This window comes from Gracilinanus agilis, chromosome 3 (genome assembly GCF_016433145.1).
Source record: "Gracilinanus agilis isolate LMUSP501 chromosome 3, AgileGrace, whole genome shotgun sequence".
In the NCBI taxonomy this organism is placed as follows: Eukaryota; Metazoa; Chordata; class Mammalia; order Didelphimorphia; family Didelphidae; genus Gracilinanus; species Gracilinanus agilis.
In genome coordinates, this window is record NC_058132.1 from 85,025,486 (window position 1) to 85,050,799 (window position 25,314).

A 25,314-nucleotide genomic window follows, 5' to 3' on the forward strand; every position below is an offset into this window, starting at 1 on the left:
GGAAATGGTAGTTGATTGCCTAGCACAGAAGTAGTTTCTAGATAAGATACTTGGGTTGCTTGAGATACATAGTGGGAGAATATTTAACACTAAATTTTGCATCTGACTGGATTTCTAGTCAATGTAATATAGGTCCTAAGTTAAATATTAAATAAATCTGGTTTCTAAGCAATAGGTCTGGTTTCTCAGACATACAAAGTTCAAACAATGAAATAAAATTTTCCCATAGTGTGTACCTTAAAGAGATTTTAAAAAAGGAAGAGAACTTGGGTATAAAAAGATTGAAATTACCTCTTTTTGTGGGAGTAAATAATTGGAAACTGAAAGGATGCTCATCAGGTAGGGATGGCTAAATAAATTGTGGTATATGATTATGATGGAATTCTTTTGTGTTTTAAGACATGAGAGGATGGTTTCAGAAAAACCTGGGAAGATTTACATGTGCAGATAAAAAGTGAAGAAAGCATAATGGGAAAACATACGCACACATATGTATATATCTATGTACCTACCTCTACCTACCTCTCTGTATGTTCCCATAATAGCATTTATAGAGTGCTTTAAGATTTGAAAAATGATGTACATGTTGTTTGATCCTCAAAACAATTGTGTGAGGTAAGTGCTCTTGTTATCTCCATTTTATAAACGAGGAAACTGAGAATTTAGAAAAATTAAGAATCTCCCCTACGGTCACACAACTAGGAAGTGTCTGAGGGCAAATTTGGAACTCAGGTCTTCTTAACTCCAAATTCATGGAGATAAATTATCTATTTAGACCCAGGTGTGTTGGTGAAGAGAACATGCACTTAACAGTGATTAAATAATAGACTTTTTGAAGTATAAATATAATAGAGTGAGAATTTCAAAAATAATTGTTTGACCACATTTCACTTTTTCTCAATAATATTAGTATCTTAAGTTTATAGCTCATTATGATCCCAGGCATAATTGGAGATATATACTATAGATAATCAAGAAATGTTTGTTACTAAGAACCTTGCTAAATACCTAATTTTATATAATTTTTCAATAAAAATATTTTCTCTTCCTCTTATTTCCTCTTGCACATTATAAAAGGAAAGAAATCTAGAACCCTTATAATGTAAGGGATGAAAAGGGTTTTTTTTTTTGGTTGAAGTATTAAAAGGTTGGCTGCCAAGCAATTGAACAATTATCAATCCCCAATTAAGAATAACCTCAAGTTAAAATGACTTTTATGGAAGTTTATTTACAAAATATAGGAGAGAGTAGAAGTAGAGAGATGAGAAGAGGGTCAAATAAGAGATTTATATTTAAGTCTTGGCTTTACTCTGGCAGGACTCCAGAGGCCCAGCCAGAGCCTAAAAGTCAATTAATAAGGGTTTTAGCCACAACAGTTTTTCCCAATAAAGGAAGCCTCCTGGAGGCTAGTACCTCCTGGGAGGTTAAAGGAGTCAGCTTTCTCCACACACCATGTGTGGTTCTAAGAAAGAGATTTAAGAGCAGTCTCACCAAGATCTCAGGGTCCCAGATCCAGTGTTCCTCCATGTCCAAGCAAGAACCAGAAGCCTCTGGCCCACTCAACTCTCTCTTTTTAAAGGAGCCTCTTTTGCGTCACTTTCTGTGCCTTCCTCTTAGTTTGGGTGTCCAATCACAACAGACGCTTTTCTTAGGACTGCCCAGGAGACAGTAAATTCTGATTTGTTGCTTATCCTAACATGCGTGGATTATAGACCACCCAACTTGTGAGTTAAGTGGGGATATTTTCACCTTGGGTGATTAAATCTAAAGATGGGCAGGGTAAATTTAATCTCAGTAATAAATATGCGACATCAAGCAAAACAAGTTTCCTCTTTGGTCATCATCTATCTTCTAGAATCATAGTTGATTGCCACATTGAGCAATATTAAATTTTTCAAAGTTTTCTTTATACTGTTGTCATTACTGAATAAATTGCTTCTTTGATATGAACAGAATAGGAACAAATTATTCAGTAACAATAATAGAACAGAATGAACGGACCTATTCATGGCTCCACCAAGCAGCTATGACTATGCCTTTTTTCTTTAAGCCCTACCAATATTCATAACTTTCCTTTCTTATAAACTTTGATAATCTGAGTGTGAGATGTAGCCTCAGAGTTATTTTAATTTGCATTTCTCTAATTATTGGTGATTTGGAGTATTTTCTTCATAGGACTATTCTTCATTTTAATTTCTTTCTTAAAAAAAACCTACCTATTCATATACCTTGAGCCATGTGCATAATTTTAAAATACAAGATTTGACTTCAAGGAACAATGGCTGAAATGGAAATATTAACATAAATATGTTTTTATGCATATATGACATAGGTTTTACATCAAGGTCATTTAGCTGCAATACTTGAGCAGTGGAGTCAGAGGCAGTATTGATGGGAATTTCATGTTCTAAACTGAAGAAAGAGGCAGGGTTTTTACTGGTTCTTTTTTGATTAATCTGAGGTTTCTTGAAAGATGTCAAATTTAAAATTTTAGGGACAGGATAGCTGCTTTAATATCAGAGTGCTGCATAGGCAATTCTACTGATCCCCCTACATTGGCATTTATACTTTCTTCCTTAGCAGAGTTATTCAGTACTTGTCTATATTAAAACTACTTATGATTAGATAGTGTTACCAGTTCCCACTAACACTTTTCTGTTTTCACAGCTCAATGTGGGGGAACTGTTGAAGAGATGGAAGGTGTCATTCTGAGCCCTGGATTTCCAGGAAATTACCCCAGCAACATGGATTGCTCCTGGAGGATAACACTACCTGTGGGGTTTGGTAAGTCTTATGACCCCAAAGGAATATCCATGTATTCTTATGTTCAGGGCTCTGGATATGGTACTAAGAAACCTGCATATGTCATTCTGTGACTTTAGGCAAGTCTCTTAAGCATGTTTGCTAATATGTTAAGTGATAGAATAAGCTTTATTCCATCCTCCTCATGAAAAATTGTTGTCAGGATAAAATTAAAGAATATTGATGAATGTGTTTTTAAAAAAGCCAAAATGCTATAAGAAATCCAAGGAGTGATGGCAATAGTTGTGATGATTGAGAAAAGTCCTAAAATCAAGAGACTTGGAATCTAAAATAATGTAGAGATATGTTTATAATGCAGTTTATCTATTTGAGATGAACCAAGCCTCAATTTGTGATGGTATAATATTCAGTATTGTCTTATATGGAAAAATCCAGTGCTTGAGCACTATGTAAAACAGGTATCATTCACCAAGAAAGGATCATACTTTCTAACTAGATATATACCTTTGGCCAATAGAAGGAAAATAGACAATTAATTTACAACTTGTGCTGAAGCAGAGCAATGGCTCCCTTTGGTGGCTAAAGCTTATTTTAAAAGGTACGAGGGGAAGAAGTAAAGCAAAGAGAAGAGTTTTGGCTCCTAAAATGAATTTAATAAATGTTTTTAAGGGACTATTGAAAATCACTGATCTTTCTACAAGGAGAACTAAAATAGTTTAGAGAAGACATAGCTCCAGCTCTTATAGAATTCATAGTTTAGTAATGGGTTCCAGATGCTGCATGTTAGAATCTCTGTGAAAAGGATAATTCCTTCTAGTCCAGGAACTTCAGTAAATTCAACCAACATTCCCAAGCAGAAAAATTAAGGGTCTGAAGACACAAGAATCAGATTAGGAATAATAACAAAATTCAGGCTTTGGTAGGCACAATATTCTTTAACAAGTCTTAAATGGCAGCTTACTATTTTTTCCAACCCTGTGCTGAACATTGTGGGAAACAGGAAAAAGAGTCTCCTGGGAGATAGCAATATCAATCCATCAACAAGTATTAAACACTTACTAAGTAAAGGGAAAACAGTCCCTTTTATCAAGGAACTTGTATTCTAATGTGGGAGACGATATGCCTAATACATATGAAACAGAAAATAAGAGATGATATGTGATAAATGCACGGATAATATTTGCTATAGGAAGTCAGAGGAGAGAGAAGCTCTGTGAGCTGGTATAGACTTCATGTGAGCTCAATTAGGGTGGAAGGGAGTGGGTAAAGCATTTACGGATGGGGAATGGTATGAACAGAGATATAGAGATAGGAATAAGAAGGTGTGTTTTCGAGGAAACCAATTTGATTATTTCCATTAATAATGCATGGGATCTTGAACAGTGTGTAAAATCAAATTAAACCATAGATTCTAAACCCCAAAAGGTTTACTTGTCACTTCCTTCACACTGCTGGCAGAGACTGAGTGGCTTGTAATCACTTCACACCTCACCCTCAGAAGACAGGAGATGTGGGAAAATGAAAAATGAGAAAAGGCCCCAACTCCTTTCATGATCCTAAGAACTAGATGGAAGAGACAGTTATCAAGTTATAGTTTGCTCTTAGCTATTCACCCTGCTGGAGTGACTTTACAGCAAGGATTGTCCAAAAGCTGCTTTGGTTTGGTTTCAAAAGTCTAATATATATATATATATATGTCAGGTAGTAACATAGAATAATTTGTGTATTTGGGTAAAATGGAGGAGGGACCCCCAGGTTCAGAATTTTGGCATAGTTCTCTACCAGTTGGATAACTGATACAATGGCTCTACTTCGGCCCCCACCCTGATATTAGAATACAGAGAGCTAGGTTTAGAATGTCTCGGATGTGATGTAGATGAATCAGATTGTTTGGATAATCTCCTGACTCCTCACCTTTAAAATGTTTCTGGAGAGTTCCCAGTATGATCTCTCTTCTTTGGCCTTCCTTCTTGCTCAGGATCTGGGTCATACTGAACAAATATAAATATATTATAAATTTTGAGATCAAATAAACACTTCATTAAAAAGTGTAAGCTTTTGTTTGAATGCTTCTGATATGAGAATGATTTTTTTAGGAAACCAAAATCCAAAAACCTTGTAAAAGTTCAAATGGAAACGATTTCAGCTTCTTTTACTCCCCTTTCCCCTGCTTCCAATTTAGAAGGTAATGCTACTCAAAGCAGAAGTTTGGATATTGGAAACTTGGAAATCCTCTGTGCAGCTTGTACTTTCTGTGACTATTAACACTAACTTTTGAACCTCTAAACAATAATAATTGCTGAAATATAGAAAAAGCATAAGAGATTCACAAAACACTGTATGTGAATCCTGTCATTTGATCTTCACCAAAACCTTATGAGGCATAAATATATATGTGTTATTACTCTTGTTTTACAAATGAGAAATTAAAGACTTATGACATACCGTGTCAGTGTTAGAGGCTGGATTGGAATATAGTTATCTCCTTCTCTAGACCCAGTACTATTTTCACTCTACTATCATGTCTCTCTTAGAACTATAGGGAAATATAGCCCTCTTCTCCCTGCCACCTAGAACCAGTTCATTCCTAGTGTTTCACTTTGTTATTGCAGTTTAGTTGTTTCAGTTGTTTCTAATTCTTTGTGATCCCATTTGGGGTTTTCTTGGCAGAGGTACTGGAATGGTTTGTCATTTCCTTCTCCAACACATTTTACATATGAGGAAACTGAGGTAAAGAGGATTAAGTGACTTGCCCAGAGTCACACAGCCAGTTAAGTGTCTGAAACTAGATTTGAATTCACAAAGATGAGTTTTCCTGATTCTAGGCTTGCATTTTGTCCACTGTACTACCTGGGAGCTCCCCACTTTTTCTGAACCTACCCAACAGAAGGAAAAAGGATTTTCAAAAAGGTTTTTATTAGCAATTCAGAGAAAAGAGAAAAAAGCATCAGACATTGAATTTCAAATAAAAAATATCAGATTTGTAGAGCCAGGATCTTTATCCTTCAGTTCTCTTTAGTCTGAACTTACAAACCAGCACCATGTTTTGGCTTCCTGGACTAAAATAGCTGCCACCGCATAGAGGTGACATCTTGCCTCTAGAAGAGAGGCCTTCATGCAGCTGCCCTGCTAATTAGTCCCCACACATTTCTATATTTCCTAAAGCCTCATGCTGCTATTGGTTTCCCTTATCAAATTACAAGGTTAGAACTTCTATTAGCCATGACACTATTCCATTAATAAGACCCCGCCTGATATAACCAGACTGCCTTAAGTCTTCCCACTTCTTCAGAGTGATTGATAGGACAATCTTTCCCCCACAAAGAATATTACAGATTTTCATTACAATTTTGCTCAAATGAGTTTCTCCCATTCTATTCCTACTTCCACCACTCTGGTTCAGGCCTTCATCATATGTCATTTGAACTATTGCAATAGCCTCCTAATTGGTCTCCCTGAATCAAATTTCTACCTTGTCTAATTGAACCTTTATTTTATATAGCTGCCAAAATTATCTTAATAATTTATAGATTTTAACCCTTTTGTAATAAGATTTAACATAGATTACTTGGCCTAGCATTAAGGCCTTCCACCTGAGCACCTGAGTAGTTTTTTTCATTTTTTTTTTTAATTCTCCCATCATTATCCTTTAATGCACTCTGTGTTCTACCCAAAGCAGATAATGGTTCCTCATTGTCACCCTCTTTTCTCCTGCGTCTACATACAGACAAGCCATCTCCTTTGCCCAGAACACACAATCTCACTTATATCTACCTGTCAAAGTCCTTTTTCTTTAAGGCCTAATTTAAGGGACCCCACCAAAAATATATGAAATGTATCTCTGCCTCTTAAAAATGTTCATAACTCATTGCCCACACCTATCCTTTGCTCTTATATCTCTCATTGTGCAATAGTCACTTTTGTATTCATCTTCCCTCCTTTCTGTCGCCTCTATATTTTAAGAATCTTAAAAGCACAGCCAGTGTTAGAACTATTGTTGTATCTTAGACACAAAGTAAAGAATTATGTGCATAGTAGGTGCCTAAGCAATTTTTATTGATATTACAGGAACAGTAGTGTAGTCAAACCCGTATATAACACCCACTAATCTTAAGATAAATTTCTTTCAAATTCTACAGTACTCAACAGTAATAAAAAAAAGCAAACCATTGCAACCAAGTTATTTGAGAATTTTTTTTCTTTGAAGCTGTAATTATAATAAAATAGAGCAAAACTTCCATATTTAAAATAATCCATGCAATATGAGAAAACAAAGGCTCTCAAAGCAATGTTTCAGTGACTTGCTATATGATCATTTAAATTTAAGGTCTCTTGGATTTAAATTTAGGATTTAAATTCAGGTCCAGTATTCTGATCCTCTCTTCATTATATTGTCCAACTTGACTTTATCCATATGGATTTCTTTCAGTAGTAGGCAGCATTTTATATAGGACTATACTCTGTAGGGTCACGCAATCAAAAGAAATGACAAACATATTGCCACAAACTTAAAGAGACAGGGAAAGAGGGATATTAAATTTAAATAAAAACCTTGTACAAAAGAATTTCAACAAGGACAATGAAAAAAAATTATCCTCTCATTCTGAAGAACTAGCAGACCCAGGTCTTTCAGTTCATCCTGTAAAGAATTTTATTTTGGGATGGTTGTACTTGGTTGAGAATATGTATAGATATGCCAGCTTCTTGTAACATAAAGAGAAATTCGTTTCATCAAACCCTGTGTGAGAAGCAAATGTGGTGACAGAATCTTCAGTCACAGAGGATTTCATTGAGGTGCTTTTGGGCTGTTCTTTTAGTATTTTATTTGAAGAGTTTATTTGTTTATATAAGGCAGGATGGCAGCCGAACAGCTTGCTGGCAGCCATTTATACCACTAGATGGTGCTCAGACTTCTTTTCTTTCGTCAGGTCAGTGACATTTAGCTTATCTTGGGAACAAGAACTATCTGGTTCTCTCAATATGAGGCGAAACTGTTAGCTATTATAGAGAGTTTATTAAATCAAGAGGGACTCAACAGACATTTACTCTGCTGGACAATGTAAGGGATACATAGATAATTAAGGCATGGCATCTTACTCTCAAGATGTACACAAATCATAACAGTAGATAAAATGTAGCAGGTGCATTAATAAAAAGAGTTAAAGTTCATTGAGACTTGTGAGGAGGGAGAAATCATTCTCTGCTATTGAGATCAGGGAAAGCTTCCTGGAGGAGTTGACATGGGGTATGTAAAATGTAATAGTGATATATAAAGGTAGGTAGACACTGACTTTAGAGAAACTCAAATACCATTCTGAGGAGTCTGAACTTTGTTTGGACCCTTGTGACCTATGACTATGATCATTTTATCTAAGACTCAAGAGAATTTTGGAATTCTGTCACCTCTTAAACAAGTAAACATGCCAGTAACAGAGCTTATATTTTGTGTGTATAGCATTAAGGCAAATAGAAATAGCAATGACAGAATAATATAAAAAATGGCTAATAGAAACACTTGAATCTCTAATACACTCTAGGGTATGTTGTCTAATTTTCATCAAAGTAGATGACTACAATAAAATGTACAATTTCATCTTTATGAGTACTCTCATACCCTTGTACTCTCTCACTCTTTGCATCTGTTCTTCCCAGGCTTGCCCTTGAGGAAATCTTTTAGGTGTGTCACTCTAGGAATTGTTCTTGCAGCAACAGTATCAGTTTTTGCAATCAGGCTGCCCTCATCTAATATGGGAGATGAAAAGCAGTTTATTCCTGGCTGACCTTTCAAGTCCCTGACATAGGTAAACTGTACTTTCTGCTCTGTAAATAGGGCTGCCCACATACTTGCTTGGGAGGAAAGAAGCATAAGTCAAAGTCTTAGAAAATTAGAGTTAGCAGAGGGCTAAGAGAGGTAATGTGGAATAATAGAAAGAACTCTGGGACATGTTGCCAACATCAGGGGTTTCCTATAAACTGGAGATAGGCTGCCCAGCTCCCCACTACCTATTCCACCAAAATCTTGAAGTTTGCATCAAACCAAGTAATGGTCAAGAAATAGATCAATGAGAAATCTTCAACAAATGACATCTTCTACCCCAGAATTTCAAAAAAGTGAATAATCGGAAGCTCACAGATAATAGGAAATGGATCCCTTAATCAAAGTCTGGATGCACAAAGTCTACAAGGCTCTTGTGTCCACAGGAAGCAAAAGTGACAAGCTTCCCGAGAAATCCCCAAGTTGAGCATCTTAAACCCTGGGGAACAGCAGTAGGCCATGATGACCATGGTACTGACCAGTATTCACATCAGGACAGCCCAAGACCAGAGACTCTGAGGTCTCTAACACTCTAGTCTGAGATATCACAGGGCTCTATGGATACATAGCACTATGCATTTCATGGATCCAGAGGATCTAAGCCTGGGAGGTGGAAGTTATTACAAGAACTCCAGGTATTCTGTGCAAAACAAAGCAAGGTCAACCACCTCATCTAAAAGTTTGTTGGAAGTGGAGTGTGGTCTTTGCTCAAAGTCCTAATGTAGGAACCAAAGTTGGAGGGATGAGAACATTATCATACCACTGTGCCAAATCAAAAATTATTATGGATTTAACTCCATAAGCATTGCAACTGGAAACTCAAAGAAACAATGGATTTTTCATAAGAAGCACCTAAAGAAGAAAGAAAGAAGGGAAAAAATTAAATAAAAACTTTGAGGAAAAAACTTGAAGGAGAATAAGTAGTTTAGAAAAAGAAAGTTATAAAATTATGCAATAAATATAGTCTCTAGGGGGCAGCTGGGTAGCTCAGTGGATTGAGAGCCAGGCCTAGAGACAGGAGGTCCTAGGTTCAAATCCGGCCTCAGACACTTCCCAGCTGTGTGACCCTGGGCAAGTCACTTGACCCCCATTGCCTACCCTTACCAATCTTCCACCTATAAGTCAATACACAGAAGTTAAGGGTTTAAAATTAAAAAAAAAAAAGAAAAGAAATATAGTCTCTGTAAACTAGATCAAAAAGAAATCTGTGACTATGAGACAGCAATACATATGTATACATACACATTATTATTATTATGTTAAAACAAAATCAAGAGACCAAACGAATAGAAGGAAATGTAAGATATCTCATGCCAAAAACAAGTGTCCTGGAAAGCAAGAAAGCAGGAGAGATCATTTAAAAATCACTGGAATATTTTTTTAACTGTGATTAAAAATTCTTGATCACTATATTTCAGGAAATCTTGAATGAAAATTTCCCAGATCTATGAGAACCAGAAAGCAAAGAGAGAATCCACAAATCACCTCCTTTGAAAGGAACCCTTAATGGAAAAATCCCAGGAATGTTACAGCAAAAATTTAGAACTCCTACTTTATTTTTTTTCTTCCTAAAACCCTTACCTTCTGTCTTGGAGCCAATACTGTGTATTGGTTCCAAGGCAGAAGAGTGGTAAGGCCTAGGCAATGGGGGTTAGGTGACTTGCCCAGGATCACACAGCTAAGAAGTGTCTGAGGTCAGATTTGAACCTAGGACCTCTCGTCTCTAGGTCTGGCTCTCAATCCACTGAGCCACCCAGCTGCCCTGTAGAACTTCTACTTTAAAGAAAAAATGTTGCAAGCTTTCAGAAAGAATTAGTTCAGGTTGTTAAGGAACTACTACCAGAATCATACAGTAGAAGACAACTTCTACTAAAGCACAAGAAAAGATTTGAATACACTATTTGAAAAGATAAAAGATACAAGCTTACAATCAAGAATAACTTATCCTGAAAAGCTGAGTATAATTCTCTGAGGAAAAATGGATCTTTAACAAAATAGAAGACTTTTAAGCATTTCCAGTGGGAAAAAAATAGAAGTATAGGAACTTTGAAATATAAACATGAGTCCAGAAAAACCTAGAAAAGGAAATTTAAGTAGTTAAAAGGAGCTATATGATGATGAAATGCTAACATTCTAATAAGGTGTTATAAGGAATTTATTAAATGCTCACTCTTTCTCCTTAGGAGCAGAGTTTCTAGGTTAGAGGAAGTTTAATAATATCACTCGCACTCTTTAAGAGCAGAAGTCTTCTCAATAGCCCTCCAACACTTTAAGAAAGGCCTATCATAAAAAGAGAGAAGTGAGTTGGCTCTGGGCTCAATTTTCTCTGGCAGTCTCAGAGAACAGGAGTGGCTGTTTGGGCTCTCTGTCAAAAGGTCTCTCTGACAGTGGCTAGTGGCAGTTGGGAGTTGAGAAGAACAGATTTAAGGAGGTTGAAGAAGGAAAAACTTACTACTTCTAGTTAAGAGTTTAGTTATTGAGGGGTTTTCCTTCTCAGTACTCTGAGGGAGATAGGTCTGACTCTGAGGCCTCTTCTCCACAGCACTTTGAAGGGAGCTGCAGAACTGCCTGTGTCTGTGTGTGACAGGCTGCATTCAACTGACAGTTGATAGAATTACTTAGAGTTCACTATAAATTTATATAGGCTTAGTTAGATACAGAAATATTATTTAAGATAGTGAGAATAGTTTAAGGAGGCCTGCTTGCAGGCATGAAGAAGCTGCACAGAAAGAAGTTAGTTTTGGGGGAGTTATTTAGAGATTTTAGTATTAGGTTAAGAGATTTCCTATCCTGTTCTTAACTACTAGTTTGTACTCTGCTATTTCTTCTCCCTACCTCTTCCTATAGAAGAAAATAAATAGAGGTTGTATTAAACTGCTTCAGACCTTCCATCCACCACCTGCAAATGGTTTATCCCTTAACAGCTTTAGCTGATCAATAACAGCTTTTTATTATCACCTGTCCATCAATAACTATTATCAATATATTATCAGCTTAATTATAGTTATAGCAAAGGGAAGAAGAAACAAGTATCCCTTCAGGACTAGAATATTTTCAAAGGATTTTGAAGGAAATAAATAAGAAAAAAAGAAGCTTGGGTGTTGCAATTTTGGTTCTATTTTGAGGGCTTAAAGAGGAGAAAGAGAACAACATAAAAGGGAGAAGAGTTTAGACCTTGGTATTTCTCATAATTGAGGAGCATGAGAATAGAAAGGAGGAAAAGAGTGGAGAGAACACTATCATATGAATCTTGCATTTATCTGAAAAGGACAAAGGAAGATTGAACATACAAGCACTCAAAGAGTTTGGTATATAAATTAACTCAGCAGAGAAATATATAACAATGGGGGTGAAGTTAAGAGACAGGATGATTTGGGTAGGGAGTAATCACAAGCAAAACAAGCTTCTGGAAACTAAAGGGGAAATTTAAAAGGGGGATGGAGGGGGATTAGAATATATGTAAATGCTTTAGATTGTCTTTCAGAAAATTGAGGACCAATCGAACCAAATGAGGCATATGAATGGAATGGAATGTTGTTACACTGTAAGAAATGATGAAAGAGATAATTTCAAAGAATTCTGGGCAGGATGGATTGAAAGAAAGTGAAATGAGCAGAACCAGAAAAACAATTTGTAAATAGATAATGATATTGTAAAGAAAAACAACTTTGAGAAACTTAAGAACTCTGATGAAAGCAGCGATTAACCTTGTCTCCAGAGTACTTTAGACAAGCATGTTACCCACCTCCCAATAGTAGTGATAGACACAAGGTACATGGTTCCTGTATAGAGTTGTTTTTCTTGATTATTAGTGTTTTTTTTTATCTTTGAGTTAATTGTGAGGAAAGGGAGGAAGCAAGGGAAGGCTTGGTAATTGATTGGCTCTCATTCCCCACAAAAGACCATTGAAATATTTTTTCTTTTAATGCACAGAAGAGAACCAAAAGAAGTTCAGAAGGAAACAAAGGCAAGACAGACAGTTTTGAAAGTAATGTAAAGTGGAGAGACAGGAAGAGACAGAGAGAGAGACATATTTGTATATGTAATATAATATACTTTTCATGAAATAGAGATCTATGATTTCACATATAATCCTCTTTTTGTATTCTGCTTTGTATATGAAAACATTATTTTAGGGGTATTTAAATTTAGAACAAACAAAAAATTTTAAAGTAGAAAACTCTGTATTGAGAGTCAAGAGGCTTGGATTCTTGGACAAGTTACTTTCTTTCAATTATAATTTGATAGAGTTGAATTAGTTCTCTCGCGTTCCTTAGAGCTCTCACATTCTATATAATTTTACATCATATACAGTAGTAACAGCTGACTCATATAACAGTTTTACTCCACATAGCATTTTAAAACATCATCCCATTTGAGCCTCATGGCAAATTGTAAAGCAGGTTCTACAGGTATTATTATCACTATTCACAGATGGAGAAATCTAGGATTAGGGAATTTTAAGTACTTTTCTATAGTTCTATATCTAAAGAGCATCAGAAGCAGGATCTGAACACAGATGTTCTTGATTTGAAGTCTAGAACACTATGCATTCTATCACTCTTCTGCATATCACACTTGTTTTTAAACATCTGAAAGCTTACCAGTGATCTCTCAGTTGCTTAATCCTGAAGCTATTTCCAATGTTCCTTCTCATTAATCTTTCTGAAATCCCTACCTGTTGATTGTTCCTTCCTTTTGGATACTTACTCTTTCATCTAAAAGAACCATCCTGGTTCTGCTTCTGCCTTTCTTGCTGGTCTTCCTCAGTCTTCTTTGTGGAGTCATCATCTTCCCCTTCCTTATAAGTAAGTTTCCCCCAAGACTTTAACCTGATCCCCTTTCTCACTCTGTACATTTTCTGTTGGGAATCCTATCTTTTCTTATGGAGACAATCTTCATCTCTACACGAATGATTCCCATGTCTGTATATCTACCCATAGTCTCTTGTCTGAACTCCAGTCCTGTGTCTGCAATAGCCTTCTTGGATATTTTCATTTCCATTTCCATTTAAGACCTCAAAATCAATCTGGATGACATGGAATAATTTTGAGAGTGTGCATAGTACAAATAGTCTTGTCTTAGAATTAGGAGAGCCCTAGTTTCAGATGTTATCTGTGGAACCTTGTCGGATGTATGACTATGGGTAAGTCATTTAACTTCCCTAAGCTTCAGTGTCTTCTGTAAAAGTAGAATAATAATACCTGAAGTATCTATTTTACAGTCTTGTTTTAAAGCTCAAACAGAAAAATACATATAAAGAATCTTTCAGACTATAAAATACTTTGTAGGTGTCAGTTACCATTATTTCTCATATAGGTCAGCATTTCATTAATGCAGATGATCCTTCAAGTGATACAGATCATAATCTAGCCATGTTGGCCCATTCTGTGCTATTCTTATCCATACCCTTCCATAAGTTTGCCACAAAGGATCTGCCTAATGTGCTATATTACACCTTTTTCATGTGATTGACTTATATTAAACTTGCTTTCCAGTAAAACCTTCAGATTCTTCTCATGTACTGCTATCTAGCCAAATCTTCCATAGCTTATACCAGCATTGACAAACCTTTTAAAGATTATGTGTCCAAACTGCACTTTCAAGCTACTTGTGAGCCCTCACATTACCCCAGAGAGTGGAAGGAGCTAGTGCTCGCATTGATCTTCTGGGCAGAGGGGCAGGGCAAGCAAAAAACATCCTCAGACATGGTGGAGAGGAGGAATGGAGTAGCCTTCTCCATGCCACCAGGGCATATGTACCACGTCTTCACCAATATGGGCCTGTACAAAATTGACTTTTATTAGATTAGGTTCTAATAATGCTAAAAAATAAGATTAGATTCTAATATCTTGAAATCCTTTTTGATCATGATTCTGCCATCCAGCATGTTAGCTAATCTTTTCAACTTTAGTTATTAGAAATTTTATGATAAATTTAATAATAAATAATAAATTTGATAAATTTAATAATAAATAATAAATTTGATAATAAAATAATTTGAGGCAGCTAGGCAGATAGGTGTGGATCTGGAGTCAGGAAAATTCATCTTCATGAATTCAGATTTATTCTCAGACGCTAATTATGTGACCCTGGGCAAGTTACTTAACCTCATTTGCCTCATTTTCCTTATTTGTAAATGAAGTGAAAAAGGAAATTGCAAACCACTCCAGTGTCTTTGCCAAGAAAACTCCAAATGAGGTCACAAAGAGTTTGACATAGCTGAAATGACTAAACAATAACAAATTTTGATAAGCATATTATCTATATTTTAATTCAAGTGACTAACAAAAGTAATCAAATAAAATAAAGACAAAATCAGACCCTTTGGGCACTTTACTCCTAGGCTAACATTAATCAAATAATAATTCTGGTCAGTTGGCAAGTTCCAAATCTACCTAAGCCTACTTTTTCCCAGTTGACAATTTTTCACATTCAAAAATGCAGCATGAGAGGATCTTTCAGTGCCTGACTGGGTCAACCAAAAAAATCAATGGACAAAGAAATGTTAAATGTCTTCTATATGCTATGCATTATGCTAATGGAATACAAAAACAAAAATGAAACCATGACTGCTCACACAATTTATATTCTATTTACGTTGTTAAAATTCATGTCTATTATTTGTATAACACTCATCTTATCTACTGGTCTAGTAATTTTGTCCAAAAAAAATTATAGAGAAATTTTAAGTTAGTATGGCTTTCTCCTTCCTAAAGGCTCATAAAGCATCCCTTTAATAATTTCCTTTAGAATTCTGCCTGGATTTGGCATCAAGCTCCCTGTCCTATAGTTTAAAGGATCCATTTTCCTCTTTTTGAAAATTCAGATGTTTGTCTACCTTCATTCTTCTAGTTCTGACCATAGCTAACTCTCCATTGAATTCTTATTCTTTGGATTGAGAATTGATTCTTGGCTCTTCCCAGTGCATTTTTCAAATTCAACCTGACCCTTAACTATGTTCATCAATCAATAGCTATAGTTAATGTTGAAAGATGTATCAGTAACAGGACATGAACCATAAATATAAGGCAGCATTATATTCGCTGTTTCCTGACTTCAGTCTGTTCCCTCTCCTGTTGCCTTAAATGAACCTTATGTTAAATCATGTTTTCAGTGTCCCTTAGTATCTCAGGAGTCTAATGCCCCTTATATCCAGTAGACTTGACACCCTAGCCATGGAAAGTTTTAGCAAACTTCCTTCTTTTAAAGCCTAACAAATTTTTTTCCATGTCTTAACCAATGCATCATCTGAGGAAGATATCAGTACATATTTCTTCAGAGAACACAATGAAAATGATCAACTGTTCCTTTGATACACATATGTATCTGTCTCAACATAGAAGAAAATCCCTTCAGACATGTATATTCATAGATTCTTTCCTGTTCAGACACAGTGGAGAGAGTACACACGGATCTATAAGCAGACATACATATTGCCATGTATGCATGTATGTGTGAAACACATAGATGAGAATACAGGCATACATTTATACATACGGCACCCATAGAGATGTATGTCCACACGTCAGTCCTTCAATTGAATCTGTGTCTTAAATAGTGTTGGTATTTCCATTACTGATACAAATTGCAGTCCTACTGTGACTTAGATGGTCTTGGAAAGTTGTTATAGTTGAAAAGATCATCATCCTGCGCTTTTCCTTTTGGTGAATCTGACTTATATAGTCTGGCGCTTAGATAGCAATATAGTGTCTGGCCCTTGGCCCGTGCTTGAAGACATCACAGCTTTATGAATGTTTAGAGGTCCACTGACATAGCCCTTAAGCATCCAGGTCACCTTAATGCCATAGCGAGTTTCTAGAGTAGTGCTGTAGTGACGATGTATTCTCAGAGGTAAAGCCATCTGCGTACACCAGTGCACACACGGTAGTACATGCACACATGGCTACAATACATAGATATGTATGATTCTCCTTACAAAGAGCCAAGAATCTATAAATACAGCGTATCTCTCCATTGCCATATCTCTATATCTTTATTCTTCTATTTATACTGAAATAGTTTGTATTCTGAGGTATGTGAGATCCCTCAGTGACTGTAGTAAAGTAAGGCTATTGTCCTTACCTCCTGGGACCAGGGTGTGATTAGTGTTGGGAAACAGATAGAAGGATTTATTTATAATGAAACAAAGGGATTAGGAAAAGAGGATTAAGGAACAGGGGTTCCCTAAATCTAAAAGGTCTCCTTCACCTCTCCCTCTATGTTTCCCCCATATGGGAAAGTCTTTGTTTTTCTCGAAGCTCCCCAAGCCCTTTCCTGACACTGGCTAAGATTCCCAAGCCCTCCCTGTCTATACTTGACTCTAATTAATCCTCCTTGTTGGTGTCACAAGATGAGACAATCTCTAAGATGACAAGGGACGAACTCTTGATGACGTGAGTTCAACCCAGCTGGGCCAGGTCCTGAACTTGGGCCTCATCCTCCACACCAGTACTGAATCTTGATTAAAACAGGCTTCTTGTTTAAGAATCTTCGTAGATGTATATCTTGGAGTGAGGAAAGATACTTCCCAGAAGGTCTAAAAGGTTATAACAGCAGGAACGGCAGAGCTCAGCCACCTTCACTCCTCTCAGCTATTGGACCAGGAAGCAAAAGTCCCTTCAGTTGGTTGGTGTCTCTTCATATCCTCTCTCCGGATTCCAGAATCCTCTGTTGTCAGTTCCTAGCATGCAGCCAGACCAACTTCTGCAACATCATTTCTCTCTCTGTCATTTCCTTCCTAACAATACACATGAACTGTGTTATGTCTGGATATACAGAGGATAGAAAACATATGCCCAGAGAGAACAACACATGAACATAAGACCATATACATGCACTCAGATATATCACTATACTCACATGGGAAAGCATACGTCTATATATTTAATCATTTTCTGAGGAAAGTATACTATGATTATTACCTATAATAGCTGGGGATGAGCATTGTAAGTTGCCCAAGTCACAATCCAAGTAATAGTGATGCTTCTATTTGTTATTTTTCCATTCCTTCACCATATGGAGAATTGGGCTAAATAATACTAAGTCTTTTAGCTGATCTTTTCCAGGAGACTTTGTGTTAATGGTCAGGAGATCAACAAACAAATTTTTGTTATGTCTTTTAAGAAATAAAATACAGTTTTGTTATATGCATTGAAAATATTTAGTCAGAGGAGTGACCTTATGGTGACATTTAGCTGAATGGACTGAAATCCCTTTTATCATCAATATAGGGATTTTATTGGCCTGAGAGCTCAATGAGTCAACAGTATGATGAGGCAGTCTGAAGAGCTAATATGATCTTAGACTACATTAAAAGAGATAGATTCCAGAAATAAAGATGATGGAACCACACATTTAGATCTGGAAGGAACCTTAGATACCATCTAGCTCAACCCTTTCATTTTACAGATAAAGTAACTAAATCTTAGAGAGGTGAGTAACTTTCTCAAGATCATATAGATATAAATAAAATCACAGAATAGAGATTCAAGCTCAGGTCCTCTGAGTGTAAATGTTTTCTTCTGTACACTTGAAGGAAGCTGATGGTTCTTTTGTATTCTTATCATTTTCCATATCTGAAATATTGGGTCAACACAAATTAAGTAAATCATTTATCATCTGGATGGCGAATATCCAGAGGAGTGCAGTTGAGATATAAAATATCTTGATTCTGTATCATAGAAGAGATTCAGTTGAAGTATCCTTGGAAGTGATTTAACCTCTCTAGGCTTTGCCTTATTTGTAAAGTGAGGATGTTGAAATCCATGACTTTGAAGATTCTTTCTAACTTTAAATTTAGGATCTCGTGAACTGGAGATATTTAGCCTGAAAAGTAGAAAATTCAGGGAGGCATTATAATTGTCTTGAAGTTTTTTTTGTTTGTTTGTTTTAAACCCTTAACTTCTGTGTATTGGCTCCTTGGTGGAAGAGTGGTAAGGGTGAGCAATGGGGGTCAAGTGACTTGCCCAGGGTCACACAGCTGGGAAGTGTCTGAGGCTGGATTTGAACCTAGGACCTCTGGTCTCTAGGCCTGACTCTCAATCCACTGAGCTACCCAGCTGCCCTGTCTTGAAGTTTTGAAAGACTTTCATAAGAAATTGTGATTCATTTAATTTATTCTCTTTGGCCTCTGAGATTAGAGGTAGTAACATAGGGTGAAAGTGGCAGAAGCAAATTTAAGTTTGATGTCAGGAAAAAGATCCCAAAATATAATTTGGGAATGCTTTTCTATTTTCTTCCCAAGCTTTCATCAAGGATACTCTTTATGCATATGTAGATTATAATCTTAAAAGCTTAAAAGCTCTTAAAGAGCTGAGAAAAGGCAGATAAGATAGTTACTGATATTTTCTTGGATCACTTTAAAGGTGATTATAAAGTCTATGATTTTTTCCCAAATGTTTAGAATACTGAATTAAGATCTCTTGCCTAGCTCTGCATAAATAGGTTTCCTCCACCTCCTATTTTTTCAATATTTATATGATATTACTGCTCATAATTTCACTATCCTCCTCACCAACATTTTACAAGTAAGTATAAATTCTAAACAGTATTGCCCTTTGTTACTGTATTGGCTGAGTTTGTTGGCCACAGCTACTAGAAAGCTATAACTAAGTATAATAATGACTGTCCTTGTTAGGGAACAAAGTAAAGAGTTAGTTTTAATATGCATACAATGAGAATTTGATTTTGTGGGAGTTGAGCTAAGCAACTGATTTTAGCTTTTTTTAAAAGTGATGTACAGAAAGAAGAAAAGTTAGGTAACAATGAACACAAGAAGTAAGTCATGCTAAATCTCAGAATGAACTGAGGCTATTTAAGAAACCTGACATCCAAAAAAGAGTTTTTTGTTTTTTTGTTTTCAGCTATAAAGTAGCAGGCTCATTGGGTTAACACTAATGATCAAAGAACAATAGATAGAAGACAGTTGCTCAGTTATCATAGTAATAATAGAACAAAGTTGTCTAATAGGATATTAGGACCAAAGAACCAAGATAATAATTGTAAAATAAGAGAGTGTGTAATTACCTTTGAACAACATTCATGTCACCTGTATCCCTGATGAATAACATTCTTTGTAAATGAGAGTTGGATTAGGTATCCTCGAAGCCAGAGGTGTCAGATATGCAGCCCCCAAGTCAGATGTGACCTGTAACATCACTGAATGCAACCCAAACTAGATTAAATGTGTAATGGGAAATATTTAGGAAAAATACAATTAAACATAGATAATTTTTAACATCTTAAAACTAAGTCAACTTTCAACCACAGAAATCCTGACACATGGTTTAGTGGCCGTATTTGCTATTTTAGTTTGACACCACTGCTGTAAGCCCTCTTCTTGCTATAAATCTATGATACTATGAAAGAACTGTTAGATGTGATTGATGGGCCCATTGTTGATGATCTTTAAGGGTCATGGGAAGAATGGGAGAGCTATCACAAGATTGGAGAAGAGCAACTGCTGTCTTGATTTTTGAAAAAAGGGAAGAAGATATGATATTTGCTTTCTTATCACTGGGAAGACATAGAAAGTATCATTAAGATGGTTAACAAATATCTAGAAAAAGCAAGCAGTGATCCTAAATAGTCAGCATTGACTCATAAAAAACAAGCCATGTCCAAAGTACCTCATTTCCTTTTTAAACAAAGTTGTTAAAGTGGTAGATCAGCAGGATGCTGTAGATAAATTTACTCAGATTGAGGCAAAGCAGAAGGTTAAGTATCTCATACTATTCATAAGGAAAAGATGGAGAGATGTGGGCTTGGGGAATAGGACTATTAGTTAGATTTGTAACTGGTTGGATGTCTGGAATCAAAAGCTATGGTAGTTAATTGTTCAATGTCACCTTGGCAGGAAGTCTCCAGTGGAGTGCTGCCAGGGCCTGAGCCTGGCCTTGGACTGTTTAGCATTTTTATGTGTGTCTTAGAAAAAGATAAGCTCATCAAGTTTGCCCTTGACACAAGCTAACAAACTGTGTGACAGAGTCAGTATCCAAAAGATCCTGACAGGCTAGAATATTAGACTGAATCTAATAAGGTGATATTCAGTAGGGAAATTTTTAAAGCTTTACACTTGAGTTAAGAAAAATCAGCTTCACAACATGAAGGGGGTCTAGTTGGATAATGCTTTGACTGAAAAGGTTTTTTTATGAACTAAAAGGTCAATATGGATCATTGTTTAGTGTGTAATGCTGGGGTTTTTGCATTGCAATATTGGCCTAGGCTAAGCTGTCAGTTACCCTGAATGGAATCTTGCCAATGGCATGCACCATGGGGCAGGTGCCAACTGACAGTTGGGCTGAGACTATAAAAGTTCCTGCAAATCCAACTCTGGGTTCTGTTTTTCCCCTGAGTTCACTTTGATCACCTACTTATCCCTGACCTTCCCCCTGGGGCCCCGGGTGGTGAGAGGGTGGTGAAGGGTGTTGAAAGTATGTTGAAAGTGTGATGGAATCGTGGGTAGGAAAATAGGTTAGACTAGTTATTAGGACCTTCTTCAAGAGCAACCCAACAACATCTATTTCCTTTACAACTGATTAGCTACAGGATCAAATTAATTTCTAACCAGAGACCGTTTAGCTCTGGCAAAAGGCAGCCAGCCCTCGGCCTACCAAGACCTTCTTAGGACCATAGCAACAGCTTAGTGACACTTAAACCCTCTTACCTTGACTATTCCTTCCCCAGTTTCAATAAATCCCTTAGTCTTTAATTAGTAAATCTTGTGATTATTCCTATACCCCCAAGGCTATGGAGTTTAGGGAAGAGGAGAGAATACTGAGCAGTTTGGGCCAGTTTGAGGTTGAACCAAACCATCATTGCTGGGACAGGAAGTTCAGCCCCCACTTCCTGCTGTTCTGCCATTCAGCCAATAAGAGGCACTTACCTCAGCAGGGAGGGGCAGCCCACCAGACATCTTAAAGGAGCCTAACAGCTAGCAGTGTAGATTCACTGGGCTCTTAGCTTCCAGGGTTTGAATTTATACCTATAGCAAGTTTATTCCCAGCTGTGGTTGCTCAACCTTGATAACATCCAACTCAATCTCCTGCTGGTCTAGTTACTGGCTCCAAGGCCCCTAGCAGTGACATTACCATCAGCATTACAAATGGCAGTAAAAAAAAAACAAACCTAATGTAATCTTGGACTATATATATATATATATATATATATATATATATATATATATATATTTATATATTTTTAAAAATCTGAACTTAACTTTGGAATTTAAAGTGGAATAGAAAAAACCACTAATATAGAAAATTGCAAATCTGTTTTAATGACAGCTACCTTTTAAAAAATAACAAATCCAATATGTTACTTTATTTTTTCTTTTTAAATTTTTTTTTGGATTTAATAAACACCAGAATAAACATTTCCATATAAAAAGTAAAAAAAAGGAATTTTATATGAAAGTGTGAAACTATTACATACAGATTTTTAAAAGTATAAGGGGACAGATAGGTGACACAATAGATAAAAAAGAGGCCTGAAGATGATAGGGCCTGGGTTCAAATTTGTTCTCAGACACTTCCTACTCATGTGACCATGGGCAAATCATTTATCCTCCATTGGCTAGCCCTTTCTGCTCTTTTGCCTTTAAACGGATACTTAGTATCCATTCATAGATAAAAGTTAAAGATTCAAAAAAAGTTTATAATAACTTTAACATACATTTTCATAGCTGTCCTGCCTATTTTTCTGAATTTCTTTCAGTTCTATTTTCTTGATTTTAAAAAATGCATCAGTGATTCTCTTTTCTTTTCTTTTTGGTAACCCTATTGCTAATTTTCCTGACTTACATGAATCCTGCCTCCCAGTGAAAATGAAAAACAAAAATTTTATAACAAATAAGTATGCTAACCAAATTGAAATCTACATATTTACTCTGCCTAAAATTGTGTGCTTCATTCTTCACCCTGAATCTATCACCTCTCTATTTGGATATGGACATGGTTCTTCATAAGTCTGCTAGAGTTGTGTCTTGTCTGTCATTGTACTGATCAGAGTCCTTAAGTCTTTCAAAGTTGTTTTTCTTTACAAAATTATTATTGTCATATAAATTATTATCCTGTTTCTGCTCACTTTGTTCAGCATCAATTCATACAAACTTTCTCTGGTTTCTCTGAAATTGTCCCTATTGTAATTGTAGTTTAATATTACATGACATTTATATATCAGTTTTTTTCAGTCATTTTCCCAATTGATGGAAACTCACTTTATTTCCTGTTCTTTGTCACAACAAAAATAACTGTTTTAATAGTTTTGTACATATATGTCATTTTCTTATTGGATTATAGGCCTAATAGTAATATTGTGACCATGGGGGCATAATTTGGGATTATTTCTAGAATGGTTGGACCATTTTACAGTTCTACTAACCATGCATCAGTATACTTATCTTTCTGAAACCACTTTAACATTTGTCATTTTTCTTTTATTAAAAGAAAACCTATGCTAATAGAAGGGATCTGAGGTAGAAACTCAGAATTGTCTTAATATGCATTTCTCTAGTTTTTAGTGACTTAGAAATTTTCTTCATATGGTCCTTGATAGTCTGGATTTCTTTGTTTAAAAACTGCCTGTCCAAATTATTTGATCATTTAATAAGAGGCAACTAGATAATATGGTAGATAGGGTCTAAAGTTAAGAAGTTTTTAGTTCAGATCCAACCTCAGACCCTTAATATATGTGTGATCCTGGGCAAGTCACTTAAAATTTTTTGCCTCAGTTCCCTTAACTGTGAAATGGGAGTGATAATTGCACCTACCTCGTAGGGTTGTTGTGAGAATCAAATTGTATATTTGTAAAATACTTAGCACAGTGTCTCCCACACAGTAAGAACTTAAATTTTCCTTCCTTCTCTATTAGGAAATGACTTCCATTCCATTGTCTTTAAATCTGTTTTATGTTCCCTAATTATGACACTTTTATCAGAGAAACTTGATACAAAGGTTTTTTTTTCCAGTTAAATTTTTCTTCTAGTTTTAACTTCATTTTTGTGCAAAAGTTTTTCAATTGTTTGTAACCAAAATTGGCCTTCTTCTGTGATCCTTTCTATCACCTTGTCTGATCACAAAGTTTCAAAAGATATTTTTCCTACTACCTCTAATTAGTTAATGATGTTCCCTTATAGAATGAGAGTACCTGGACTAGAAATCAATTGGTATGATACTTTGAGTCATGACATTGGCTTTATCAGAAAAAGGTAACAGAATTTATGTGGGTTGGAGAAGGATGATGAATAACGACTAAAGAGCCTATGAACTTATCTACTAATGACAATTCCTTTTCTTAGGAGCACATATACAATTCTTGAACTTCTCCACTGAGCCCAACCATGACTTCATTGAAATTCGGAATGGTCCATATGAAACTAGCCATGTGATAGGAAAGTTCAGTGGAAATGATTTGCCAGGCTCTCTGCTCTCAACATCCCATGAAACAACAGTTTATTTTCACAGTGACCACTCTCAGAATCGTCCAGGATTTAAGCTGGAATATCAAGGTAAAATGAGAATAAATGAATCTTTCCTCTCTTCTCCATTACCCTCTGCTTTGACCTTTCTTGTCCCATTTACCTCTTTTCACTCCACATACTACACTCTAGTATATTTTAGAGAAAAGAGGAGAACAACAAACAAAGGATGGAGAGAGTTGTGAAGAAAAAGAAAAATATATATATTATCAAAAGAACTTGGTTCTATTCCCAGTTCTGTTACTTACTGTGTGCCTTTGTCAGTTAACCTCCCCAATTCTAAAATCTATAAAATGTAAATGACTCCTGCCCTGACTTCCAAACAGAGAACTATTGTGAGGGTCTCAGGGAATACAACTGTGAAAATGTTTTGAAAACATAAAGTGCTCTAGAAATTTTAAAGATTGTTGACATATTAAAAACCCTTAAGGTAGAAATGTCAGGCCTGTTGGAAGAGAAAATAACATTTTGAGGGGACTGTTAGGGAAGGCAGGGCTTTGTGTTTGCCCTATTATTATGTATCATAGATGCCAAGTTCCCTGCCTAGGATAGCCAAATGAACTTTTAGGAAGCCCTAGAAAGCTATGTGTCACAGAATCAAAGGTAAGCCATCTCTGTGGCTTTGCTCACAAAGGCAAAGCCATAGAGCCAGAGGACAGATGGTAGGGAACCAGGGAATATTTTTCCCCAAATCTTCCCCATCCTCTCCCATATTCTTTTGGCTTTGTACTCTGTCACAAGATGAATTACATTATGGAGCTGTAGCTTACTTTCCCTAGCTTTAAGATTAAGGTGGAGATTATCCAGTTCCTTATTGTTTGGAAATGGTTTTAAGGCTACATAAAATTGCAGACACAGGTACTCAGAGCTAAAACATACCTCAGAAATCAACTAATCCATTTAAACAGTAAACATTTAGTATGCATCAGCTATGTGCCAGGAGCTGTGCTGTGTGCTGGTGATTTAAAAAAAGAGAGGCAAAAGACACCTCCTCCTCTCCAGGAATTTATAGTCTTGTGAAAAAGATCACATGCAAATAAATATATAGAGAACAAACTATATACAGTAGAAATAAAAATTAATTAACAGAGCTAAGGTGCTAGAATTAAGAGGGGATGAAGAAGGCTTTCAGGAAAGATGAGGTTTTAGTTGTGAATTAAAGGAAGCTAAGGAGGTCAGTAGTCAGAAGGAAGGAGGAAGAGCATTCAAAGTATGGCAGACAGCCAGAGAAACTACCTGGAGCCAAGAGATGACGTAT

General features: G+C 36.1%; 1 protein-coding gene across 1 annotated transcript in view; it reads left to right on the forward strand.

Annotated features, from left to right (window-relative positions):
* The window catches only part of CSMD2 (CUB and Sushi multiple domains 2), a 1,000,214-nt gene that overhangs the window by 861,826 nt on the left and 113,074 nt on the right, over nt 1-25,314 (forward strand). Inside the window, exons 40-41 of the mRNA XM_044668787.1 lie at nt 2,668-2,784; nt 23,877-24,086. Coding sequence (XP_044524722.1) covers nt 2,668-2,784; nt 23,877-24,086 — 327 coding nt within the window. The remainder of the gene's footprint in view (nt 1-2,667; nt 2,785-23,876; nt 24,087-25,314) is intronic.